This window comes from Haemaphysalis longicornis, unplaced genomic scaffold, assembly GCF_048455015.1.
Source record: "Haemaphysalis longicornis isolate Haplotype H1 unplaced genomic scaffold, Haemaphysalis longicornis Haplotype H1 scaffold_3, whole genome shotgun sequence".
NCBI lineage: Eukaryota > Metazoa > Arthropoda > Arachnida > Ixodida > Ixodidae > Haemaphysalis > Haemaphysalis longicornis.
The window spans coordinates 163,308,825-163,335,363 of NW_027526335.1; the positions used below are offsets into that span (position 1 = coordinate 163,308,825).

General features: G+C 46.0%; 1 protein-coding gene across 3 annotated transcripts in view; it reads left to right on the forward strand.

Moving 5' to 3' along the window:
- Positions 1 to 26,539, forward strand: part of LOC144175356 (esterase OVCA2-like) — a 53,707-nt gene that overhangs the window by 15,228 nt on the left and 11,940 nt on the right. For all 3 annotated transcript variants that reach the window (XM_077704435.1, XM_077704437.1, XM_077704436.1), the window contains 2 exons: positions 1,761 to 1,839; positions 20,675 to 20,821. In XM_077704435.1, coding sequence (XP_077560561.1) covers positions 1,761 to 1,839; positions 20,675 to 20,821 — 226 coding nt within the window. The remainder of the gene's footprint in view (positions 1 to 1,760; positions 1,840 to 20,674; positions 20,822 to 26,539) is intronic.

The following is a 26,539-nucleotide window of genomic DNA, read 5'->3' on the forward strand; positions in this document are numbered from 1 at the left end:
GCTGCTGTTGAGAGAGAGGAGGGAAGGAGAGGCGCACCTGCTGCGGACGCGAAACTGTTGACACCGTCCGACGCAGGAACAGGCGAGGCTAAGAAATGCTCTGCATTTAAAAATCAAACTTTGCCTCTGCTAGCAGAGAACTGTAGCGGTGGGACCTTAAGCTCACGAAAACATGGTGGACTGATAGAAGTGGTAGGTACATGCCCTTCAACGGGTTCAGCAATGACAACTGATAACAATAACATGTGCAGCCGATTGGAAAGATTGATTGATTGTGGGGTACTATGCACCGACGCTTCACAGGCGATGAGGCGCACGATATTGGAAGGCTCTGGATTAATTTTGACCACCTGGGGATCTTTCACGTGCACTCAAATCTCGAACACACGGACATTTTCGCTTTTCACCTCCATCATATAAGTGTCCGCTGCGGCTGAGAATCGAACCTGTATGCTTGGGCTGAGCAGCACAATGCTTTAGCCACTAAGCCACCGCAGCAGGTCCTATTGGAAAGGAAAAGATGTGCAGAGGTTCAGAGAATTGTCTACTCATGCATAGCATTCTTATACCACTTGTCTAAAGCATGTGTTCTTTACGGCCAAATATGGGTATGAGTAGTGAAAGGCGTTGGAATATTTTATTTTTTCTGAGTTTCCTTTTGTTTTTTTTTTCACCGATGGTATAAATACAGTGGAACCCCATCGATACGTTCTCGGTTCATATGATTTCCCGGTTACTATGCTCTCAATTGCGAACACTAAAAGTGTCCCTTGGTACGTTTCTGTTTCTTCCCAAATATAGTACGTTTCTCCCTCGCATTTTTTTTTTAACGTATCAGCGAGGCTCTACTGTATATACTACCATTATAGCGATGAAGTCTCTACTTCACCAATTGTGTTTTATTTTTTCCAAAGATGTGAGGCCTACTGCAGAGTTGCTCCATTCACACTATTTTTTATTCAGACTCTGAATGTTCTTTTTGGGCTTTTTTTGTTTAGTCTTCAGTTTGGGGGAGATGTATAAGATGCATATTTTGGATTTTGTCAGATCAGTTTTGTGAGAAGTTTACTTGTTTCCCAAATTTGTGGGTTTTCAAAATTCTATCTCCATAACGATTGCAGGTGTTAGTTTTGCCAAATCTGCATTTTTGTGGAAATGCGGGGCATTACATGGTTTGCCATTTTCACTATTTGTTTATTCATGTTTCTAACATTCCTTTATTCGGTTTTGAGAGGAGATGTATGGGATGCATACTTTTGATTTGCTCAGATCATTTTTGTGAAATTTTTTTCTGTTTTTCTTATTTTTTGGTTTTTCAAAATTTTGTTTGGCCAATTTGTCGCTTCTGCCAAATCTGCATTTTTGTGGAAATTCAGGGTGTTACACGGTCCTGGCTATACGGGTACTCGGCAAAGAATGCTACGCATTGAAATAAATGCAGATATACCTCAGATGAGCCAAACGTGGCCACTTTTTTGTAGTTTTGGATTTTGATTTGGAAGTTCTTCCATCCTGAATTTTTTACGTGTTATCTCCATATTGTTGTGTTATCCATATTGTGTTATCTCCATATTATCTCCATACTGGGTGGGCATTTTCTCTAAACTTTACGACAGGATCCTTACATCATGGGCTGTACTGTGGCTACAATCATGTTTTGATGCTTGTTATTGCAGTTGGTAATGTAGAAGAGCTTAGCAGCCACTGTATGACCGACTTCTGACGCATGAAATTCAGCAAGCACTCCTATTTGTTTGCAGGGTCCCTTTGACGGAGTCCTGGGCTTCAGCCAGGGTGCAGCCTTCACAGCCATACTGCTTGCAATGCAGAGCCTTGGCAGTGAGTCTCCTACACGCATCAGCATTGCCCTTCAAGCGTAACAACTACTTTATTCCATAATCAGTTTTGATGATTGCTGAACCAAAAGTCTCTGTTTTTCTTGTTACAAAATTGGCCTGAAATCAGTTCAGCTTCTTGGGGAACAGCGCGAACTAACAGGGACACAATAAGAAAGAAGTGGACAGGACTAGCGCTGACTTTCAACTCGATTTATTAGAAAAGACGTAACTAGTTATACATACACAGGCGTGGTGGGGGAGGAGGATTCTGTCTTTGGGTTGTATATTTGAGTTGATTGTGCCTGCTACGGAGGTTGATGGGTGTGGCAGCATTCACTAAACACAAGGCTACTAGTGACAGCTCTGAGCAGACATGTTTATTTATTTATTTATTTATTTAAAATTCCTTACAGGCCCCTTTACAGGGCATTGAGTAAGGGGGGTAATTGGTGAAGTGTTACAGATCATACAAAATTGATTAACGCGTTACAAAGCATAGCAGCACAATGAATTGCGGCGAGGTTTGCAATAAGTTGAAGTTAGTAGACTATAACAAGAAGAAAAAGAAAATACGTTTTCATAGTGCACACGCGACAAAGTGAACCGATACAATCATTATGGTATATGAAGGCGACATCAACCAAAGATAGCTGGCTTTACCGACCCAGTGCGCACAAATGAGAGTTTATAATTTGCAGAACACACAATAGAAAAATCACGAGAAAAAAGGCATAACCTATGCTCACGCCGAAAACATTTCCAGTATGCATCAATCATAATCGGGCACAAAGTGCGACACTGAAAAAAGAAAAGAAAAGGATAAGAAAGCACTAGCTGTGCAACAGAGACGACAGGTTCTGTGGTCTTCAAGTACATTTTTTTGGGGGGTACACAGGGGGGGATACAGGGCATGACAGGAAAAAAAAAAAGAAAAAAAGAATGAGCAGAACAGTGGTAAGACCTTATTGCGAAAAGAGAGTAAGCAGCAACTGACGGAAAGAATTATTGTCTGATACAGATGCGATGTTATCTGGAAGACCATTCCACAAACGTATGGCGCGAGGAAGGGCAGATGAGTTGAACGCATCAGTTGCCCCGTATAATCGCGTGAAACTGAAGTGATTATGCAACCTACGTGAAGTAATGAAAGGAACATCGAGGTGAAGTGGGAAGGGTCTGTTGGTGTACACGTATTTGTGAAAGAGGCAAAGAAGGGAAATGTCGCGACGAGTGCTGAGGGGTTGAAGAGAAAGGTTGTTTTTAATTTGCGTTATGCTGCTGTGATAGTCATGATTGCGTGAAATGAAACGGGCCGACCTATTCTGAATCGCTTCAAGCATGTTAATTAAGTAGTTGTGATAAGGGGACCAGATAGGAGCGGCAAATTCAAGCTGTGGGCGGACAAAGGTTTGATAGGCTAGTTGACGGACGTGAGTGGGACAGCTATGTACCGTATTTACTCGCGTAATTCTCGCACTCGCGTAATCCTCGCACCCCTAATGTGAGCCACCAAAACTTGAATTTTTTGGTTCCTCGCATAATCCTTGCACCCCCAACTTTGCAGCGGCGAAAGTTGCCTGCTCGCGAAACCCGCATGGTGCACGCGCTCTTCAACGCGCGCCCTCCCCCGCCGCCTCTCCGTTCGGCGGAGAGCCAGGGAGAGCGCTGTGTATCCAAGGCCATCCAGGCGCCCTAACAATCTGCATGGCTATTCCCTAACAGGCGCCCTAACACGCTACTCACACTGTCCTTGAGCCGGTTTCACGCGCGTTTCGCGTGCGCGCAACTAGACGGTGTTCGCGCAGCCCGCCTGTCGTGTCGTCGTCGTGGTCCCGCCGTTGAGCGGCAGCAGTCAGTGGTGGATAGCTCGCTGCCGTTTTGAGAACTTTTTGATCTAATTATTTTGTGCTTGGTGCCGCTTCGCCATGGGGAGGCACGCCAGCTACACCGCCGCTATCAAATTGAAAGCGAAAGAGTACGCGATCGAACACGGCAACCGTGCCGCAGGCAGGCACTTCAGCGTCACCGACTTCAACGTGCGTTACTGGAGTAGGGCACGCACATACGACGACGAGATAGGGCGCGCGCCAGAAAGCAAAGGCGGCAATTCCATGATCGCTGATCGACGGGAGATTGTTTACGTTGTAAATAATAAAATAAAAAGAAATAGCTTACCTATACAAAAAACGACCGCTACATTTAGCGGGATTGGCATAAGGCAAATTGGCAACACTGTGCACCGGATTTTTTTTTTTCCCCGCATAATTCTCGCACCTCTAACTTTGCATTGACTTTTCTGAAAAAAAAGTGCGAGGATTATGCGAGTAAATACGGTAAATTACGGCGTAGATATCCTAAAGACTTGGAAGCTTTCGCGCAAATGGTGGTGATGTGGTGAGACCAGGAGAGATTGGGTGTGAAATGGACACCAAGGTACTTATAGGAAGATGCCTGTGACAGTGCGGAATTATTGATAGTGTAGCAGAAGGTGTAAACGTTTTGCTTGCGCGTAAAGGAGATTATTTTACATTTTTCCGTGTTCAGGGACATTAACCATTTGTTACACCAGTCATTAATGCGGTGAAGGTCGCTTTGTAGAGTTAATTGGTCGTCGGGGGATGATATAGGACGATATATCATGCAGTCATCTGCGAAAATTCGCATGCAGGATGATATGTTATTTGGCAAATCATTTATATAGATTAAGAACAATAGGGGACCGAGGACGCACCCTTGTGGTACGCCAGAGGTTACGTGGGAAAGAGGAGAAGGCGAATTGTTAATTACAGTAAACTGCTGACGAAGTGAAAGAAAGTTACGAAGCCAAGATAGGGTTAGAGAGTCTAATCGGAGGGCAGATAATTTAGAAATCAGACGGCAATGGGCTACACGATCGAAAGCTTTAGAAAAATCGAGAAAGATACAGTCAGTCTGAAGGTTATTGTTCATATTGGAATGCAGCTCAGTTGTTAGTTCTAGCAGCTGTGTTTCACAAGAAAAACCGTTTCGGAATCCATGTTGGTTCTGAAAGAAGAAATTATTTGATTCTAAGTGTCGGAAAACATGTGAAGCGATTATGTGTTCAAGAAGTTTGCAGCATATACATGTAAGAGAAATTGGACGGTAACTTTCGGGTGAATGCTTATTGCCGGCTTTAAACACAGGCACTATTTTACCAATTTTCCAGTCAGAAGGGAGTTGACCTGTCGCTAAAGATTGCCTGAAAAGGTGATACAAAATTTTAACAGAAACAGAGGCAGTGTTTTTAAGAATTTTAGAATTGATGTTGTCGATGCCGGCTGAAGTGGATAGCTTGAGGTTATTAACTAGAAGAGCAATACCCTCGGCCGTTATTTCTATCGGTTCCATGTATGCAATGTCAAGTTCGGAAACGTATGGTACGTCGGAATGGTCTTCCAGGGTGAAAACGGATGAAAAAAATGTGTTAAATGCTGATGTGCAATGACTATCTGAAAGGGGGACATGGTCGTCATCTAGCAAGGATATTTGTTGGCCATTTTGTTCTGGAGAAACAAGGGTCCAGAACTTCTTAGAATTTGATATCAAGAGGGAAGGCAGATCGACAGAGTAATATTTATGTTTAGCAGATTGTACGGCCGAACAGTAGTTTTTCATAAAGATTTTGTATGCCTGCCACGTAGAGGGCGTGTCGTGGCGTTTAGCTGTGCGGTATAAACGCTTCTTTTTATTTCTAAGTTGCCTGAGAGATTTCGTAAACCACGGGTTTGATTTATCGTTTTTCACTTTTACGAGAGGGACATACTGATTTGTTAGTGCACATAGTTTATCTCTGTACAGCACCCAGTTATCATCTACTGAACGATGGTCGAAAAGTGGTAGGAATGTGTCAGAGTAAAAAGTATCGAGTTCGGAGTTAATTTGGCTGTAGTTGGCCTTACTATAGTCGCGAATTTTTTTGTGGTCGGTGCCGGAGAAAGGTAGCGGGATGTTAAGAGTTACTTGGAGGAGGCTGTGATCGCTAAAACCATCTATGTTAAGAACGGTACCTACTGTTTCAGGAACTGTCGTAAGAATTAGGTCAAGGATGTTAGAACCGCGAGTGGGTTGGTTCACTATTTGAAATAGGTTAAAATCTAACGCAAGGTTTATAAATTCTGTGGAACTGTGGCAAGAGGAAGACAAGTGGATCCAATCTATTTCGGGAAAGTTGAAGTCGCCGAAAATGTAGATGGCGTTGGTGCGACATAACTTGGTGGCCTGGGTTATGCTACTGCGCAAGTCATCTACAAATGAATGGTAACAATCAGGGGGCCGGTAACAATTGCCGAGAAGTAGTGTGGTCAACTTCGTAACACAGGCTACCCAGATCATTTCTAAATCAGAGTGAACATTGATAGCGTATGATTGCACACACTTTCTTACTGCAAGAAGTACACCTCCGCCACGCCTAATTTCACGGTCATTTCGGTATATGTGGAAGTTGTTACGATGGGGAAAATTTTCATTATCGGTGATATCTGGGTTAAGCCACGTTTCAGTAAGGGCGAGTATGTCGCAGTCGCTGTCATCTAGAAATGAACAGACCAAATCCTGTTTCGGCATTAGGCTACGGATATTAGTAGATGATAGCGATAATGTTGGAATGGTATGAAGTGAAGTCACATTGGGATCATGCAAGGACTTGTTCGACTTTAGCTATCTGCTTGATAGCACAACTGCGTCCGTGTTGATGTCATAGATGTATGTTTTTTTATCAATGTGCAACCTGTCAACTGAAACTTTGAAGGCCTTGTTTTGGGTTTTGGCAAAGCCGACCAATTTGCGCCTGGCCTGTCGCGTCGCCGGCGAAAAATCTTCGCCGATTGAATACGTCGTACCTTTTAGTTTCCGTGCATAGGACAAAATCTGCTGTTTATCTTTGAAGAAGGTTAGTTTGGCAATTATTGGTCGGTTTTTTCCGTCGGTGAACTTGCCAAGCCTGTGAACCCGTTCAAACTGTGAACTAGTTGTTATTTCGAGTCGTTCAGAGCAAAAGTTAATTATTTTTTTCTCGGCCTCGGCCCATTCCTCTGTTTCGCTATCTTCAATTCCAAAGAAGTGAAGATTAGACCGCCGCTGCCTATTTTCAGAATCGTCACATCTAGACGTGATTTCCGTCAACCGATCTGAAACTTGCAGCAGAACATTGCCAGTGGATCCTTCGGCGTTATTTTGCAAAGCAAGTGTTGCCTCGAGGGCAGCGATTTTAGCATGGAGTAATTTAATCTCATTTTTAGTCGTTTCGTGCTTGCCACTTAGTCGTTTCAGGTCAGCTGACATCACGGCGTGATCAGCTTCAAGTTTTTTTACTGTTTCTAATGCAGAAGCAAACGAATCAGCTTCAGCCTTACTCATTGGTCCCGGATTCGACTCGACGTCCCCGGAAAGCATAAGCAATGTTTTCAAGGCGTCAGAGCACAACTTCTTCGGCAAACACAACACTCGCTTCAGTACATCGCAAAACTCTGGTGGGCACGACACCGCAATGAGACAGGGATGACTACACTTGGTACAGGAAGCACCCTTCATATAACTAACCTGTAACATCAGTGGTCGTGAGTCACCCATCCCAGATGCGGCGCCGTACCCAAAGTAGGCGGCTGAAGGATGGCGTTTATATGCTCCGCAGTTGACGTCACGAACCGATACGGAAGTTCCCCGTTGCCAGATTGAGGCGCCGATTTCATCCAAGTTTGGCCTCGGAAGGGTTTCGGTAGGCCAAGGAAGAGGCAGGCGGTCGGTGCCAGTCAGCTCGCAGGATCCGGGGACCTGCTGATGTTGAAAGTGATGATTGGGATTCTGGGATTGCCTTTTTTTTTCATGCTTTCCTTTTCACATTTTTTCTGTTACAGGAGCATTGAAACCAATGTTGCTATGGCCAAAGTGTAGGCCATTGGTAACGTAACTGCTTTATTAGTTTTAGTGGTCACCAGTTTACCTTCCACAGAACTCTACACATAAGTGCACCACTTAAAATGGTTGCTTGAAGCACACTACCAGTTACAGTGTGGCTTCTTCAGGGGCACTCTGATGGACTGGAGTGGCTGGTGTGTCGTTTCAGGGTAAAAAAAAAAAAAAAAAGAAATCAGCCACCTGATGTAGCAGACGATTTCCTCTTCCTATTAAATGGGCCATGATAACAAGGTACAAGTTTGAAAGCTCATTAAAAGGACTCCTTTGTCTCAATAACGAGGATCCCAGCCTTTGTGCAGTCTTTGAAGAAATGATTGAAATACTAAATAAAACGTATGAAGCAGTGGCAACTCCCCCGCAACTTTCCGGCAACTTCTCAAGGATGTCGCAGCATTTTGTTTGTATGGTTGGCAGCCACCAATCAATGCCACCACCAGAAGCCGTGACTGGCCGACTGTAGTGTAACCTCAGGTTTCATTTGGTCGTATCACTTGAACACTGATGTACAGTTAACACACTGATAGCCATGTTTCTAGTGCTGGCCTCTATTGCATCACTGATGAAATCTGTGTGAAATCTAAACTTTTTTCAATATTTCTTGCATTTTTTTGGTTGAGAAAATGTCGGTCGGGGCAGGAATGTAGCTCAGTGAGTTACCAGGGGCTAGTTCTTTGAACCTGAACAAAGTTTTGTTTTGTCTTCATGACCCTTTCAACTTGGCTGGGGAAAAAGAAAGGTGTGCTTTCATTCGTGCATTTCGGAGTTGTGTGGTAGCCACAGCTGGCCTTTTCCTTGGCACACCAGGTGTAGCAACCACCATGCCTAGACTTGTTTCTACCAGAGGGTTACGTCGAATAAGCAACGTCCCCTTCTCCTTTTCCAACTTTGGACGTCGCGGGCCCCTTCCCCTCCTGCTGCAAGTTGCATCTACAGACGCCATTATGCCAGTAAACAGCAGTCTTTTGTATCGTCGGCTTAAAAAGGGTCACTGTGGTTTATAGGAGTACAAAGCTAGACAAGGTTAACCTTTTTTCAGTATCCTCTATAGAAAAAGGAAAAAAACAACATAGTTACAGGTGAGAAAATCAACTTTGCAGATTATTTCATTAGAAAACCAGGATCTACTCTATTTACCCGCAAAATAACCCCCCCCCCCCTCCCATACTTTTTTTCTTGAGAATTTACTTTCTTCTTATCTTGCATAAAAAATACAGCAGGAAAAGAAAAGGTACTGTTCAATACGGTTTTATCTCGGCATGGTTGCTGATGCCGTTGACGATCGCAGTAACTCAATAGCGTGCCACAGTACGGGCAGAAATGCTAAAAAAACATTCTAACAAAAAAAAAAAATACTCGCAACAGTGGCCGGAGATGCGAGCGCGAATGCTGTGGCTCACAATTTAAAAATGGCATGCTTGCAGAATGCCACCTGCTCAACACAAAACAAAATATCTTGCTTATAGCGCCATGAAAGCGCTGTGGCGTGCAAACAAAGCACCAAGCATACTCTGCCAACGCCTCCTAAAAAAAACTATGCCTGGAACGTGAGCCATGAACTCGCTGCCTCACCCTCGGATTTTTCCCTCTCCTTCTGGTATGGGGGCGAGCGCCTCGAGCAATTGCTCCTTGTAAACATGCTGGAGTGCGCCCGCTGGGAGCCGAGAGGCTGGCTTCTCGCAAGCAGAGGACACCTTCCCAACTGCACGTTGTCATCACTGCTACAGTCTAATCCCGTTGCAACGGACCTTGTTAACAGGAAAGAAATGTCCACTGTATCTGAAGTACCTATTCAGTATTCAAAGGGGTGGGAGGAGGATGGGTATATGAGGGCAAAGTGGGAACTTTCACCAGTATTACGTATAAATGCTACGGACAGTTTTTTTTTTCTACACACCTGCAGCATCTCTGCACAGCTTTCGCAGGAGAAAAGAATCACCGAAAGCTGTGTTCGAAGATTGGCACCGGCTTTTGTAAAAGGCCTTCCACATGCGGTCTAGCGCATAGAGACGCACGCTAAGCTCAGCAAATAAAGCGACAGTGTAACTAGGAGCACTTACTAACCAGCTATAAAAATCATTCATGGCCAGCAGAATTAGCCAGGCACTTTTCAAACCCTTCAGGACGAAGGAGGCTTACCCAAAGCCATTCATCAAACAATTCAGATCACTGCCTGTTGTTCCCCCAAGGCAGCTTCTGCATTTTTAATGATCTTAGTCTGGTCAGTAAAACGGCTGATACGAAATCATCTCACAAGGGGAGCTGTGAAATCTAAAGTTAGACCAGTTTGACTCCGCACAGCCATTGGCAATCTAGATTGCACACAATGGATGGGGACCGTCCCCGTGCTTGAGGCATTTTTTACCTTTTTTTTATTGAAAAGAATGGGAACAATTCATGCGTCGTAATAATAAATACTGAAATTCACTGAACCTGAGTTCTTTATTTGTACATAAAGAAAAACTGTAATTAGGGCAGGCTAGGCCTCCGGGTGTGCCACTTAGCGTATTCAAAAGCACTGCTCCTCAATCCCAGAATCGTGTGTTGTGGCGGTGTCCTTGTTCTTGACGGCTGAGTGGACCGTCTGCTTAGACAGGCCCATACTTCTGGTGATGGCAGCCTATTTTTTGTCATTTTCGATGGCATTAATTATGCTTAGTTCATCATACCTGCAACCAGCTACCCTGCCGCTGGTTGCAAAAAAAAAGAAAAAGAAAGAGAGAAAGAAAAGAAAAACCAATGACCACTGGCTTGCCTTGGCTTGGCTGCACTGATGACCTGTTCTGCACCGACAATTTTGCCAGACATTTTGCCATTTTTGCCGACAATTTTGCCAGACAGTTTTCTCACCAAAATAAGCAAAGGAAAAACATATCGGATGCCGGCGCCGCGGCAGTCCGCCATTAACATTCAGTCAAAACAATTCCCACCCGAAATTTAGTCTGTTGTAGCTGGTAGTCTGCTCTAGCCGGGTGCGTTATGAACAGAGTGTATTCCTCTTGAAATGCATGAGGACCAAACAAACCAACGGAAATGGTCAGTTGTAACCGGAAGTCCATTGTTGCCTGATACGCAGTAACGAGCATAGACTGTATATGCAGACGATGACGATCAAGTGGTTTCTTTATCACTGTTGTGAGATAACAAATTGCTAAATGAAATTAAGTCCACCTTCTTGAAACTTACTTTTTTTTACGGGAAAAAAATGCCTCCCACGAATGGCGGAAATTTTGTCTGCTTAGCACACCAGCTTTGCATTGGTTTGCGTGATGATTTTCACCATCTGTTTTGCAGAGCCAGTGTTCCATTTCATTTGAGCAGTAATGTGGTGCTGCTGTGTATCAAGCGCATACCTGCCAGGTTTCCCGGATTTTCTGGGAGACTCCCGAATTTTCGTGGTTTTGTACGATTGTACGACTGAAACAAAAATCTCCCGAAAACGCACCCATCTTCGGCTTAATCCTTTTCCCAGTATGGCCACAATGCGCCGGAGGTATACCTGACAATCCAACCCGACACCAGTTGGCATCGTTATTAGTGAAGTGCTTAAAAAGCGTAGTCGGTCATGCGCATACGGTGAACCTGTTTGTCCCATTGTTAGTTTACTGTTTATAGAAACGCAGCGCCGCCGCCGCTGTCATTTACGCACGAGCATGGCCGTTCTGAAGAGTTAACAAGTCTCCAGTGGTGTAGCTTGTCGTTAGTTTAGACAAAACAACCAAACAGTTCAGTTCCTGCTGTTTTGTATTGCGCTTGCAGTACTATTTCTAGGACTTTCTGAAAAGGGCGCGGTTAGCAACGTCGAACATTTAAGTGGTGGAGCTTGTTGGTAGTTTGGGCGAAGAAACAGTTCATTTCCTGCTATCTTGTAAGTAAATAAAAAAATGTGGGTAAAGTTACCCATTCTGTTGTTGCAACTCCCCCCCCCCCCCCCTTCCCCCCGCCTTCTCCCGCCCCCGGTAAGATCTCCCTAATGCCATCCCGGCAAATCTGGCAGGAATACAAGCAGCTGCTCCTCGAGCTGCCGACGGAAGCAACCGGGAGTGTCATATCAGGAAGTGCCAGCTGATATCTCCTTACATGAGAAGTGGCTTCACGCAATATTACGAGACACCTTTCCCAGCACCACGATGAAGGAGCACTCTGTTGTTTGTAGCCTACACTTTCTTAACACTGACTTCAAGAAGGACTTCACGAGGCGGTTACTCAAGCCCGATGTAGTGCCTAGCGTGTTCGGCGAACTGGCTTGGAACGTTGCTCAGGATGTCGAGAGCATGACAGTGGCCAGTGTGTCTGCGGACACGACTGTACCAACTGTACCTAGTAAACTGGTTCTATGCCTTCTACAACTCGGAAACACTATGACGGCAAATGTGTCCACAAGCACGCCAGTGGCAGTTATGTTCGGTGGACTGGTGACATCCCTTCCGCAACCTAAAAGCACGACTGATCAAGGCACAACACGACAGCGTAGATGTATTGTCACGCAGACAGCTAGAAGGCGCAAATGAAGGGCCAGCCAAGTCTCTCAAGCATAAACACAGTGATGACGATAGAAGCATACAAGGTAGCGAGCCAAGAAACAATGTCGTCCAACCTCAGCAAGTAGAAATGGATCGAACAGCCGAGAGTCCCATTAAATACGACACAAACAGGAGTGGTGTATGCTAAACGTTCATTGAAGACACAGACACCACTGAAGCTCTATCCCTCAATATACTTTGTCCACCGAGAGCGGGCACTCAAAGTAAAAAATGAGAGACTGAGTAGGACAGTGGATTCATACAAACAAGAACTGCTGAAGCTGATAGAAGCCGTGCAAGTTAGTGGATTTATGGAGGTAATGTCCAATGCTGAGAACTTAAGAGGAATTTAAAGGCACTCCTAACCATTGACCAGGTCAAGAACTGCAAATAGGAAAGGCTGCACTGGTCAGAAACCATGCTATGGCACAGCATCATACCCAGAAATTTGTCAAGGAAGGCGCATAAGTATTTGCGCTTGAAAGGCCTGCTGAGGTTGCCCTGTAACAAGACCATCCAAAACTACATCAGCGTGGTTTCGGGAGAAGTTCAGTTCACTCAGCTAGTTCGTTGCTGCCTTGAAACAGAAATACTGGCCCTTAAACCACAACAATTCAAAGTTTGCTCACTTATCATAGATGAAATGAGAATGCACCGGAAGTTGCAGTATCACAGATAACGGGACGCATTCATTGGTGAAAGCTCTCAGTCACCTTGTCGAAAGCTCTCAGAATGAGTGCCTGCTAAACTCTGTGCTGTGCTTCTTGCTATATGGCGTCCACGGACGATATGAAATACTTGTATGCTATTTTTTTCACAAAGGGGTGCACAGGGGAGCAGTTAGCAGAGGTCACACGCCATGTGATACAGAACACGTCCGAGATCGGCTTCGATGTCGTACGTGTTGTCACGGACAATCACAGGATTAACGTGACGGCCACGGAAGTTCTATGCGATGGGGCGCTGCACATATGCGCTCCGCACCCCTTCAACGCCGTGAAGAACATTTTTCTTGCATTTGATCAGAGCCGCATAATCAAAAATGTTAGATCCCAGTTTCTGGCAAAACACATCGGCGGAGAAGAAGAAATATCATCAGTGTACCTAAAGAAGATCTACAAAATGCAAAACTCTACAGTAAAGCCAATCGGGTCCTCACAAGCAGGGGTTTATCCAGAATCTCGATTCTCCTGGGGGAGGTGTTGGGGGTCTGTTGGGGGGGTATGTATAAATCTCTGGGGGCGGGGGGGGGGGGGGGGGGCACCCGTGGTTGTGAAATCTTGTTGAGGGGGGGTGTGTCCAAATCCTACTGAGGGCGTGTTAGGGGGGGTGTTGATGGGGTGTGTGTAATCCTCTGCTCACAAGCAAGCACCTCTACCCTTCAAACATAGAGAAGATGAGCGTTAAAGTAGCTGGCCAGTTACTGTCAGCCGCAGTAGCTGGAGCCCTAAAATAATTCAGAGAGCCGGCAGTAGACACCTCAGATGTCGAATTCGCATTGGCAGGTTCTACGATCCACTTCCTGGGAGTGATGCAAGGATGGATTACTGGGGTGTAAGCAATTAATTGCCAGCACTACGTTCATTGCAACAATTTTGATTGCCACCCATTCACTGGTGTAGACGATGCAAGGCTCGATTAGCTAGTGCACGCTTTCATCACTTATGTGGAAGATCTGAGGGATGCAAGCGAACCTGAAAACTTCTTCAGCAAGGAAACGTGCCACGCCCTACTCTTCACAATACAATCAAATGTTGCCTGCAACTGACACCTGCTGACTGAGAAGAAATTGAAGTTTTATCTGACTCGCAAGATGTCAAGTGACCCTATAGAAGCCATGTTCGGATTCTTTAAGCTTAGTGCAGGATGTGACGATTCCTTAGACGTCAAAGAGCGCAAAATGCAGTCTCGAAAAAATGCTCAAAACAGAAATCATATCCTCTTCCAGTGGCAGCAATGTACAGACTACGGCGACATTCATGTCAGTGCAGCTTCTTCCAATTCAGCAGAATCGCTGTATGAGCACAGGCCATTGTCGACCTTATTTTGAACACAGCTGCAATGTATCTAAGGGAGCACTTGCTGTCAGACAGGCCCATTCTCTCGAACCCCGAGGTTGCCATCCTGGCAATGGTTGGAGATTTTATAGTTTACACTGCAAGCAAATGCATTGCTTGTGCTTGAGTGCATCACAGTGCTTCAGGTACCAAATAGCAGTGCTCCAAATCATGGCTTCATAACGCACCAAGATCGCGGCTGCCTTTACTACCCAACCCAGGAACTTGTCCAAGTTCTTGTAGGCCTGCAGAGATTTGCTGACTATGTACTCTCGCAGCAATGGTCAGTAAAGAAGCCTCTTGAAGTACGCATGAAGAGTTCGGTACAAGAGCTCATAAGCCTGCCCATGTTGAGCTTAAAGGGCTGGTGAAGAGCTTTTCAAAAAAAATTTTGTTGGGGGCATTACCTTATAGTTTTCCTGACGCTGAATTCGAAAAACATCTTTATTTTATGTGGAAATACACCCAAACCATCTTTTTTCGTCAAAACAAACGACCCCTGCCCAAAGGTGCGGTGAGAGCCCTGGCTGCCTTTTGCGAATGGCTGTCGGCAGATGACGCCATATTCGGAAGTGCCGGCGCTGTGGCGACCGCTCGGCCTTAAGGTCTCATTCTGTTCCCGTTCAGATACGGGCCAGAAGGTCCTCTCGTGAATGTAGGGCTCACACATTCTTTCCTTAGAATAGCAGAACCTGAGGGAAGTATAAACGCAACAGGTTCGCTCGCGGCGAGCTTTAGAAAGGGTTTCTCCCCCGACGACTCATGGCCGACTTGTTTCTCGGGTGCAGGGAAGTTGCGCAGATATTGGTTCGCCTCTTTCACTACCAGCGCTAGTCACAATTCCTGGCGCAATTTTTCAACCCACCATCATCCCCATCCTCGAATGTGGAACTTTGTTTTTACAGTTCGACAGGCGGCAACAAGCTCTGTGCAGCGGCCTGCGATGCGCACAGGCAGTGCGGCCGCCGCCGGTCGCTGCGTCGCGCAGAGGTGCTGGTGCCGGGTCGCTGCTCGGCCAAGCAGCGGAACGTGGCACTGCTGCACATAGGCATGTTTTAGAATAGGGGAGCCGAACGTTGGTCGCCCCCCAAAAGGTAGAGGAACCCAAGCGCAGCACGCTGGTCCCCGACGAGAACGCCTTCCCCAACAGCTCCAGCCGGCTCAGGTTGCACGGAGTCGCCGCTGATGTTGGGAACTTTAGGCTTAGCACCAAGGGAGATAGTTGATCGCTGCTATCTCTACGATTGCGAACGACTATCCTTAACACAGTTTTTCACCACACTATCATCCCCTTTCTCGCACATGGAACCTTTTTCCTACGTTGATAGTCATTCTAGCGATTGGCGCTGTGGTCTGTGTTCATTCTTGCGCGCAAGTAGCGCCATCCATCGGCCTCTCGCCGCAACTCGTGCTCGGGCAGGTTCGTTTGCGGCCGTCGACGAGCCTCCGTGACCGGTCGGCGTTCCGCATCGCGATACAAATTCGATCACCTCTTTCGAAATCACCTTGGATGACAATCCGTAACACAATTTTTCACCACACTATCATCCTCTCTTGCAGGTTTACCTTGCTTTTCGCGACGGCCTTGATTCTGGACGGCAGAAAATAGCGGTCGGTGCCGCGCCATGTGTGGTGCGAGCCGTTTCGTGCGCCGTACGGGCATGCACGCCGGTCGTGTATGCCCGTACGGCGCACGAACGGCGAGTGAGCGGAGCGCTTCCGCGTGCAGAAAACGCTTCATGTTTTCAGCTTGCTAGCAATTCAGCTAAGCTGTCGTCACAGCCAGCAACGTTGATCGGGAAAACGAGCAAGAAGTTCGGGAAGCCCAGAGCGCTGTGGTCCCAAAAATTTTCTAATTCCCTTACAATAATGGATGAGGAACTTGGAGTACCTCCGTATTTGTTTGAGCCCGTCGCTTCACGTATGAACAGAGCACCTGACGACACGGCCGGCCCCACGACTACTCGTGAAGGCAATGTAGTAGCCACGGGCGCTCGCGTAGGAAATCTGTGGTATAGGAGTCGCATTAGGGAATCACGCAGTAGAATTAAGATTAAAAATCGACGCGGAAGCAACTCTAGACGATGGCGATTAATAAAGTGCAGATTACACGCCTGCTTAACTCGGAACTTCGCCCAGAAAACTGGGGCACAGCGAAGTGGCGGCGCACGTCGCTGGCCGTCTTCCGAATATGACGCTACTTCTGGTCGCTGCCTCTCAGTTTCTCGCTCTTCCGGCGATGCGGCAGGGAGCAGTGGGCGGGGCGTAGGGTCAACTTTAACGACGAATACCGCTGTCCCCAAGCTAAAAATGACGAAAAAAACTTTACAGGCATAAACTGACCAATGTAATAATTGTAAAAAGCAGAGTTTTGCCCGGTTTTAAAAGCGCTTCAGTAGCCCTTTAAGCAACACCGATTCGGACCACTACAAGGTTCTGCTGGAGGGCATCACACAAAAGGTCATCAAACCACTTTGTGCAAACTATGTGCAAGGGAAAACTGACATGAACACTGCCGTGAAGTTTCTTCAGAAAAAGCCCTTATCAAGGAAAATCTTAAAATTGTAAGTGTTTGTAGTCCTATTAGAGGCCCATAGCATTAACTTCTTCTGCACTAAGTGCATGGAATCGTCATCAGGTCTTGGGATGAACCATGTCTCACTCGCGGCACGTGCTGTTGTAGTAAGTCGCATCCCCTTTATCAACAGCATATGCGATACATGTCAACAATGCGAAGCTAGCACTGAACCATTCCAAGAACAACTTTTTGGACTGAGGACTTCGACTCTGGCAGTCATCATGTGTATCGAATTTTGTTGTTTTTGTGTCTCGTTCACTGTATCCTCAGTTACAATATGCAGTGTGCTATATGTGCTCACATCTGTGCCTTCCTCTCTTCTTCACCTCGAGCTGAGTTGTGCCAATAATAGAGTAATTATATTTTCTGGTGTGTTAGTGAGTGGAGCATCAGAAAACACAAGCACGCTTGCACACATATTGTTAAGTCCCTTTAGTTGACACGCACAGTGAGCTAAAATTCCTTGCAATAGGGTAATCCTGCATTTGTTGAGAATTCCACCATATCCTGTCGTGCGGCAAGCTGCATATGCGGCATTTTTCCCATTTTCTTAAACGGGAACAGTGCAGCATAAGCAGCTTTCTGCACAACGGATTTTGTGGGGTGGACAACGTCTATTTTGGGTGGGACGTCACCAACACTATTGAACATTAGCAAACCTGTTTAAAAAGCAGATGTAGTCATGCCACGTCAATTTGGGTGTGTACTAAAATTACTTAAACAAAATGTCTACGATAGCATCAGGACGCTGGGGCGTAGGCTGAGATGGGCAAGGTCAAAGTGCCTTTGGTTCGCCGAGATATAACCAATTTTTTACAACTGCTCATACTGTGGATGTTGCGCGTTCGCACGCACACACACAAAATCTCCCAGACAAAAAAAAAAGGTGGGTTCATTACACGAGTAAATACGGCATTCAGTATGCTGCAAAGCCTTTTTACCTGGAGAGTGTTGACGGAGGTAGCTTGAAAGAACCACCTCATCAGGATGCAAAAAGAGAGGAAGGAACGTAAAGTTGTCTTAATATCAAGAAGATAAAAGGCGCTTCCTGAAAGACTCACTTCCTTACAGTCTTTACCCTGCACTTCACCAGTGTATTGTGGGGAAGCCGGTGCGTGCTTGTGGCAGTTGATCGTAAAAACGCGTAATGCATCCTGTGTGCAACCAGTTTGAACTTGTTGCAAAGAATTTATTTTGCACGTATTTTAGCAGGGCATTACTTGTTTTTCAGCAAGGCATAATTTCATGTCCCTGAGTTTATTGATACTGCCAGTTTGACTTTTCTAAGTACAAAATACTTCGAAAATATATTAGAAATTTAATAATAGTTTGATTCAAAGCTGAATTGATTGTCACATTATTTGCTTTGATCTTCAAAAATTCTGAATATTCACACACCCGTAGAGCTTGCCTACAATTGACAATAATCACTTGGTTGCAATTTTAGCATAATTGCACATTTCAATTGCACCTCCTCTCTTTTAAATTAATGTGTTCCACTTCCTTTTTGTGCCATTCATAAGGTGCCACTTGTTTTTTAAAGAAAAGGCGTGTTTCTTGTCAACAATTGCTTGGCCTGTTTTTGTGTTTAAGAAAGGATGTGCCCAATTCATTTTCACGCACTCTTGCTGACAATCGCTGTGTCACAGAATTGCGGGAGGCAGTAATTTAGTGGCCGATGCCTCGGACGGGAGGAGCGACAAACAACTCCCCCCTGGATACGAATACAGGATGTGGTTCGGACCTGCTAACCGGCGATAGGTCCACGCCTGATTGGCCGCTGGCGTGAGGCACGAGACGGGGCACGGGAAAACAGTTTCAAAACAACGGGCATTTACTTCACATTCACAGGAAATTCAAAACAGACAGACAGAAGGTTTGACGAGTTAATACACACTGCAGTTGACACCCCGTTGGGGTCAGAGCTGCCTAGACACCGACACGAAGTACAATAATTACAATGAAAGAAAAGGTACACGCCGTTACGAGCCCGAGGAGAAGACGACAGTAAATGAAGGGGACAGTAGAGTATACAATAGGCGGGGTTGGAGGCTTCCCCCAACTACTAACAATAGGCCCGCTAGAAACACATACCGCGTGGTGCACTGAAGGAGGCGGATAAGAAGCCCGTGCAGTCCGCATAGGGAAATACAACACAGAAGATGAAAAGGAAGAGTCCGAGGAAAGGTGGAGAAGGGGAGAACATCTTAGCTGCGGTCCGGCTGATGGTCTCGCCGGGGTGACGGAGGCTGTCGGTCGTCTGTAGTGGGGCGCCGCTGATCAGCGACGCAATTTGGGTGAACTCCGGCCGCGCACTGTCGCCTCCTTGAGGAATCTTCGGGGGCCCGAAGTTCACCGCCGTCGTCGCTCGGCCTCCCCAGCACAGCCCTCAAGGCCGACGCCGCGTCCCGGCCGTACGTCCGGCCACCACCAGTTCTCAGCCCATTCTCCCCGGAAACCCCGCGCTGCACCACGCACACAGTCCACCGGGCCGCGCGTCTTCCGAGAATTCCCGGGGCGCAGCCTTCAGTAGGCCGCGGCACTCTCGCCCACCTCTCTCCCCGAAACACATGGCCAGCCGACCCGGGTGCGACAATGGCGGCGAGAACATTCCTTCGCTTTGCGGTACGGCTCCCCTCGGCGAACGGCAAGAAATGGCGAGCGGCAAGAAAACCCGTCAAGGAGGGACATGAATTTCGCGACACGCTGTAATGAGCTAGCTGCGTGCAGCCAAAATTACCACCACTTTACATGCATTGGGGAGGTGGATAAATACTCGACCTCATTACTGGTGCGAAAAATTTTCATTCTTGCTCTTGTATTTGTGGTATAAGCCTATTTAATCACGTGTTGAAATGTGTTGCATCTGCATTGTAGTTAGGAGGTATTTCTCTGCAGTTTTGCCAGCACCTCTGCATTCTTTGCACTTTCACTCCGTTCACACACAATCACTGTCCTAGCAGAGTTTTGTATCAGTTCGTGCAGTTACTCAGCTTTTAATTAAATCTCTTGATTGTTGAGCATAATGAGAGGCTGTAGTAGCTGGGTTTTTCCGATCAAAACAGGAAAATTGCGTGTATTGTATCAAACCAACCTTACTGTTTCATCAGTGAACACCAACGTTTTGTTGATTGCCGTCTGCAGCGTATCTTTTGAACCCTGTTCTGCTTCTAAGCTATGAAATCTGCCCTTAAGTTTCCAAAGAGTGGCATTTAAAGGGACAGACAACCGTTTTTTGTTGCGTATATGCTCTCCAACCATAATGAAAGGGCATCACTTGAAACACCCTGAACCAAAACGCTTCCCCTGATAGGGCCCTACAACATTTTAAATCGGAAATTTTAAATCCACCCTGCCTTACGTATGCTGCCAGAACAAATGCTGGTAACCATGGTAGTTAGCCACGCGGCAACAAGTGTACGCGAAATGAAACGAGGTATTGCAACCTGAAACAATAATAAAACAGAGAGTCTTTGCTATTTTTTTGTTTTCTATTTTTAAATCTTGCATTGAAACCTACAGAGCTGTTTGTGTTTGCATGGTAGTGTCACGTTTAGAAAGTACATAGCACCACCTTTCAGACTTCAGGAAGTTTAGTGCCAAATTAGAACTATTTCCATCAATTTATTTAGAAATTCCTTGTGGTAACCCCACTGCAAAAGCAGGGGATTTAATATGAGCACTCTACGTAAAGTGGCTGGCTGTCCGTTTATGCTTTTCTGTTTCCTGCCTTGTGTGTGTTTGCAGAGGTTGAGTGCGGCTTCAAGTTTGGCGTCCTGGTGTCGGGCTTCCACTGCGAGATCTGCACCCTGGACGACCCCTTTGTGAGGGAGGGCCTCATCACGGTGCCCACGCTGCACATCCTGGGCGAAGCCGACACCATCATCCCCAAAGGTGGGTGTGAACGTGGAGCACCCTTTAATTAAAAGTATTTAGTGCGACACCGGTAATTTTTGCTATCTACCCAAGGTGAATCAAAAGTCTGATTGGTAATGAGGTTTAACGTGCCGACGCAACGCAGGCGATGAGGTGCGTCGTAGTGGACGGCTCCGGATTCATATTTACCACCCGTGGATCTTTAACCTGCACTGAAATCTCGAACGCATGACCGTTTCCTCTTTTCGCCTCCACCAGAAAAACAGCCACCGCGGCCAGGAATTGAACCCGCGTCCTCGAGCTCAGCAGCACAACGCCTTAGCCAATGAGCCATTGTGGTGGGTGTATCAAAAGTCTGAACTGTGTGATTTTGAAGTGATGTGTTTTTAGTGCAGTTCTGTTGCTTATTCAAAACTTCAAATAGTACTTTGCAAATAGAGTTTTTGCTGTTTGATTTGAAAATTTAAAAGAAAATCCAATTCTTAACATGGGCGCGCGACTACATCTATTCCCGCTTGAATTGTCTCGTTCATTTTTTTATTGGTTTGGCATTTTGTGCTTCCTCGGCACCATCTGCTCTACTTTTTAATTTAACTTTCTCTTTCGAGTTTGGTTTCTTGCATTTTATTGCGGGCCTTTCTTGTATAGTTAATTTTTGGTTTCTCTCTCATTGTGGCCTCCGCAATCTCCCACATCCATTTTATTCATCCCCGTCCGGTGTAGCAAGCACTGCCGCTAGCACAGTTCACCTCTCCAGTCAATATATAAGATCTCTCTATCTCATGATTTACAACACAGCTTTACCTTTCGACGAAGTATTTGAATATTGTGAATTTTGGAATAACAGCGCAAACAGGTGGGCACAGGGTTCTTGATTGGGGGGGGGGGGGGGGGGGTGAATTCTTACTGCAGTAGCAGCACTCCCCCCCCCAGGGCAACTCCCGACTTCTTACCACTCAAGGCCTAACGGTCAGAATGGAGTGCACAGATGAGGAATGGTTATAAAATTTTTATTTAGTGATTACTTTCATCTGTAACATTGGCAAGGGGAGCAAGTCCCAGCGCGGATGCGGCATGAATTTCATAACGCGCTGCCCAAAGAACTTCCATTCTCTCTAAAGCACAGAAACATGCCACACATCTGTCTTTTGTCAACAAAAAAAAAGGAAAGACATAGCAGAAAAGACATGAAAGACAAAAAAGACTTACCATGCAAAAAAAAGACAAGACATAGCAAAAGGCTGTTTTGCTCGGTGCTACACTCGTTATTTACGAGGAAAAGCAGAAAAAGGACAAGCTTCGTAATAGATGGAAAATTGAAAATTGTGTGATAACGTGCTCCTCACAACAGCCTGCTTCTGGTCCCCACCTTTCCGGGGCTAAAAGCAAACAGCTTTTGGAATGTAACATGAGGGCTCTTCGGCTGCCATTACTGTGAAAACACGCGTGGTCGTAACCCTACGGGACAGGTTCAATTCAGTAAAGGTATGGGGCAAATCTGGCACCCCCCCACCTAAGATGATTAGGGGAGACCCCCCCCCCCCCTGCCATCTCTTGTGCGCACGTTTGTGAGTGCAATATAGGTTGGGTCTGCCACATGGCACGTAAACTTCCAAGCTTTGCTGAATGACATGCCTTCTTTTTTTTGTTGTTGTTGGCTTTCTCGTGGGACACCAAAGCTTTGCAAAAAAGCCTAACACAAGGATTGTTTTGAAGAAACAAATAAATGTTGGCTAACTCCAGTGTATGTTAGCTGAAGTGGAAGGCTACTTATGTAAAAGCCCAAAAGAAGTTTCCCATCAGCATAGTGGCAGGAGTGAAGAATTAGAAGTCGTTAATTCAGTGACTTCAAGGACTAGTCAAATATACCTCATCTATTCACACCACATCTTCGTGGCGGTATATGCCAAATTATTGCTCTGCTGCTTGACTGTCTTGTCTTAATCTTTAACTTTTTTTCTTGTTGTAGAATATTGTTGTCAATACACGAACACTCAGATGTGTCAACTCCTCACTGCCTACATTAGCTCTGGACACGCTAAAGCAAAGATATTTGTATTCGGAAACATGATTCAGTCTGGAGTCACTTTTGACTACAGTGTAGACCATTTATAACGTAACCGCAGGGTCGGGTATAACGCAGGTTTTCCAGACCACCTTTTGGCATCCTGTAGAAGTCGATGCATAAACTTACTGCTTATAACGCGGTTGCCTGAAGCGCAATACTGTTTATAGTGCAGTATTTTGGCAGGTCCGCCGATCGACCGGTGCAGTTGGGGCTCGTTTTAGGGTTGCGAGAAACAGAGAGAAACAAAAAAAAAATTGAATCAGCCATCCCATCCAGCGTGCACTCCCTGCTCGCCTCTAACTTAGAAAAGAAAAAAAAATAGGCACCTTTTAGGTGGTGTGTTCCATTTGCACGCATGTGCTAACCACAACTGTCCTTGCCTGATGTACCTAGGAAGATACCGTATTTACACGATTGTAAGTCGACTCGAATGTAGGTTGACCCCCACAAATTGCATCTCTCTCTCTCTCTCTCTCTCTCTCTCTCTCTCTCTCTCTCTCTCTCTCTCTCTCTCTCTCTCTCTCTCTCTCTCTCTCTCTCTCTCTCTCTCTCTCTCTCTCTCTCTCTCTCTCTCTCTCAAAAAAGAAAAAAAAGAAAAGCAAGTGCCGCCTAGAAAATCGTATCACAAAGAGAAGCTCTTTCCTCAACCCACACGGCGGCTCTCCACAAGAGCCACGTGCTTGCGGTATGCGCGATAGATGTTAAAAAAGAAAAGCTTTTGTATAAGCACCCGGAATAACCATGCGCTGTGGGTTGAGCGGGGAGAATACATTCTCGCTGCGAGATGACAACCATCGAAGCAACCGGCAGCGGCCACTGCCGTGCAACACCAAAAGAAACATGGCGGCTACGTTAGCGCCGCGCATTGAATCAAGGGATTCGGTAATGCTCATTTCGTTTATTAGAGATGAATAAAACGCTTCTTGACATGTTTTTGCACGCGATTCGTGAGAGTCGGCGTTGTGCGGGTGACTTTTTGACGCCCGCGTCAACTATTCCTAGCGCGCGGCAGCTTCTACTACCTCGGTATGACGCGTGATGAGCGCGGCAGTGGGAGGAGCCTGGCTACTTGCCCCAATGGGGGGGCACGCTCTTCATGCCGGCAGTTCGAAAGCGCTCGGGACAGCTGGCTGACGCTGCCGGAGATGTTTAGGCTTACCACGGTGGCGGGTATTTGATTGGCGCTTTCCCTAGCGGCGGGGATGATGCATTATAGTGTCGTTTTCGACCACATTATCAGCTCCTTTCCTGCACAGACGCCTTCGTTTGTGCCTTCAGTGATATCTTAACGAGCGGTTAGAAGCGGTCACTGGAGCTACGCGCACCTCTTCGCGGCTGGTGACGCCGCCATGTTGCCGCGGCTGATCGCTAAGTGCGCGCAGGTGGAATTCGCGGCAGCATCAGCGCGGCGCATTTTCGCGAGCAGAAAATGCCCCATGCGGTTCACACTTTAGACCATAACCATGGAAACGAGGGTGCAAAGCTGTCCCCGCCTCGTAGCACCTCTGATTTCTCGTTTCTCTTGCCGCTACTAGCGGTAGACGATTCGATTTCGATTCTAAGTCGACCCCCCAACATTGGATTGTCAAATTTGAAAAAAAAGATCAACCTACAATCGTGTAAATACGGTAGTGAGCCCCCTCCACTCCCCTCCCTCCTCGCGCAGGAAGTTGTTTCTATCATAACATTGTGCGGAATAGCAACCGCCCTTTTCCTTTTCGAACATCTGGAGACAGAGAGCTGTGATGCCTAAGGTTTCCCGTGCCTGTATGTTGTGCTGATAAGCAACCGTCTTCGGCATGGTGAACATGTGCCGGGGTCCTACATTCCCCCGATCCATTCATAGGCATCCGTTCATAGACGCTAAAAAACGTAGACGTGCCCCCTCGAAATACAACAGCAAAGAAGTTAACGCCGCGCTCGCGGTTTGTTTGGAGCGTGCAGCCATAGAGTTTATTATCGCGTGAAACTCAGTGTGCAGCAGCTTGTAAACCCTGCAGTAGTGTCCGGTGTGGACAAAAAAGATAATACCGCGCCAATATTTTTTCTAGGCCTTCATTTTTGAGTGATGATCATAATTGAAAGGTAAATTGCATTGTAATTGGATGTGCATGTTTTGTTTATAGTGCGGTACCGCTTATAGTGCGGATTTTTGTGGCTCCTGCAATGTACGTTATAAACAGTCTACACTGTATTTGTATTCAATTTGCAGTTCAAAATTTGATATTTACCACACCCCTGGCTCTTAAAAGCTAGCGGTCCAAGATTGTGTGGACCTAAAGTGTGAAGGCCTGGGTGAAGGTTAGCAGGTGGGGAGGAGGAGGAGGAGGAGATTGGGCCTGCTTGGCTGACAGCTCAGAGAGGATGAGGTTTGTGGATGGGGAGCTGGAGGAGTGAAACATGCGTTGTTGGTTTGTTAACTTGTGCTAGTGTAGTAAGTGTTTTTATTATCCATAAGAAGAGAAAATAGCACGGGGAATTAGTCTCTCAGGGTAGGATATGCATCTCAACCAGATGGTAGGGATAGAAATATAGAGAAACAAGTTGAAGGGAAAAAAAAAGGTGCTTGGTTGTAAAAGGTTAATGGATAAAGAAGTATGCGATGCCAATTTTTTAAAAAACGTGGGTTGTGGACAATTCTGGAAGAACACCGCAAGAACAACGCCTACTGTTGGTACGTAGTACTGCCTGGCATTGTGATGGATGAATGTTTCACGTATGCAGTACTAGTATTGCTTAGCAGTTTCGGAAACATTTTTTTTTTTCTTTATCACCAAATTCTTTTGCACTGCCAGTTTTTATTTACTTTTTCTTTTGTAAATTTCAGTGCCTTATGCAATTGGCGTAAGTCGAACCTCGTTATGACAGAGTAGTATCGGGACAGGAATTTAGTTTGTTAATTAAACCCAGTATTCGTTATAACAGCAGAGGCAAAAATTGGCTCTAACAAATCGACAGTCTGGCTCGCGCAAAAATACTCGGTACAAAAATGGATTTTTTAGGCTTCCAACCCACTATAAACAAGGTAACCCTTACCTTTCTCCCTGTTGCATTTCAAGCTGAATGTGCTGGAACATGAGTACGCGAAATTACAACAAAACAAGTTTCACTTGAAAAAAACAGGCCTGCGTCTTGTTTATTTGATGAAGGATGTGATCTTCGTCTGGTGGCTACCCACAACATGAGCAGGATGGAGTTTTCCACAGTGTCCATGAACAAAAGGGCCTTTATACTTCTGCAGTTTCGGGTGCCGGAAGGTTTTTTTCCAAGTAGCTGCTCAGCTTCCTGGTCAAATATTTCTTCGTTATATCCGATATTGCGCGTGGCTCACGGTTTCAGTTTCGTTATAAAAGAATAAGTGCCATTGAAATAAAGCGGGAACAACCAGAGGTCGTATTTAGTTCACTATAGCTGATAATGCGCTATAACAGTGTTCGTTATAATGAGTTTCAACTGTAGTTGCATTAGCTATTATTCTGTCTCATGCAATCTTTCCCAACCTCTGTTCTTTTTTTTGCGAGAGATTGCCCTACGACATAAGAAAAAGTGTTCATATGTACACCACTGCACCAGTAACGTGCAAAAATCTGCGAAGAGACCGGTTGCGGGGCCCCCATATCCAGTGCTTGAGATCTGAGGGTCTCCCGGGATGGAGCCCTGTGCCTCGG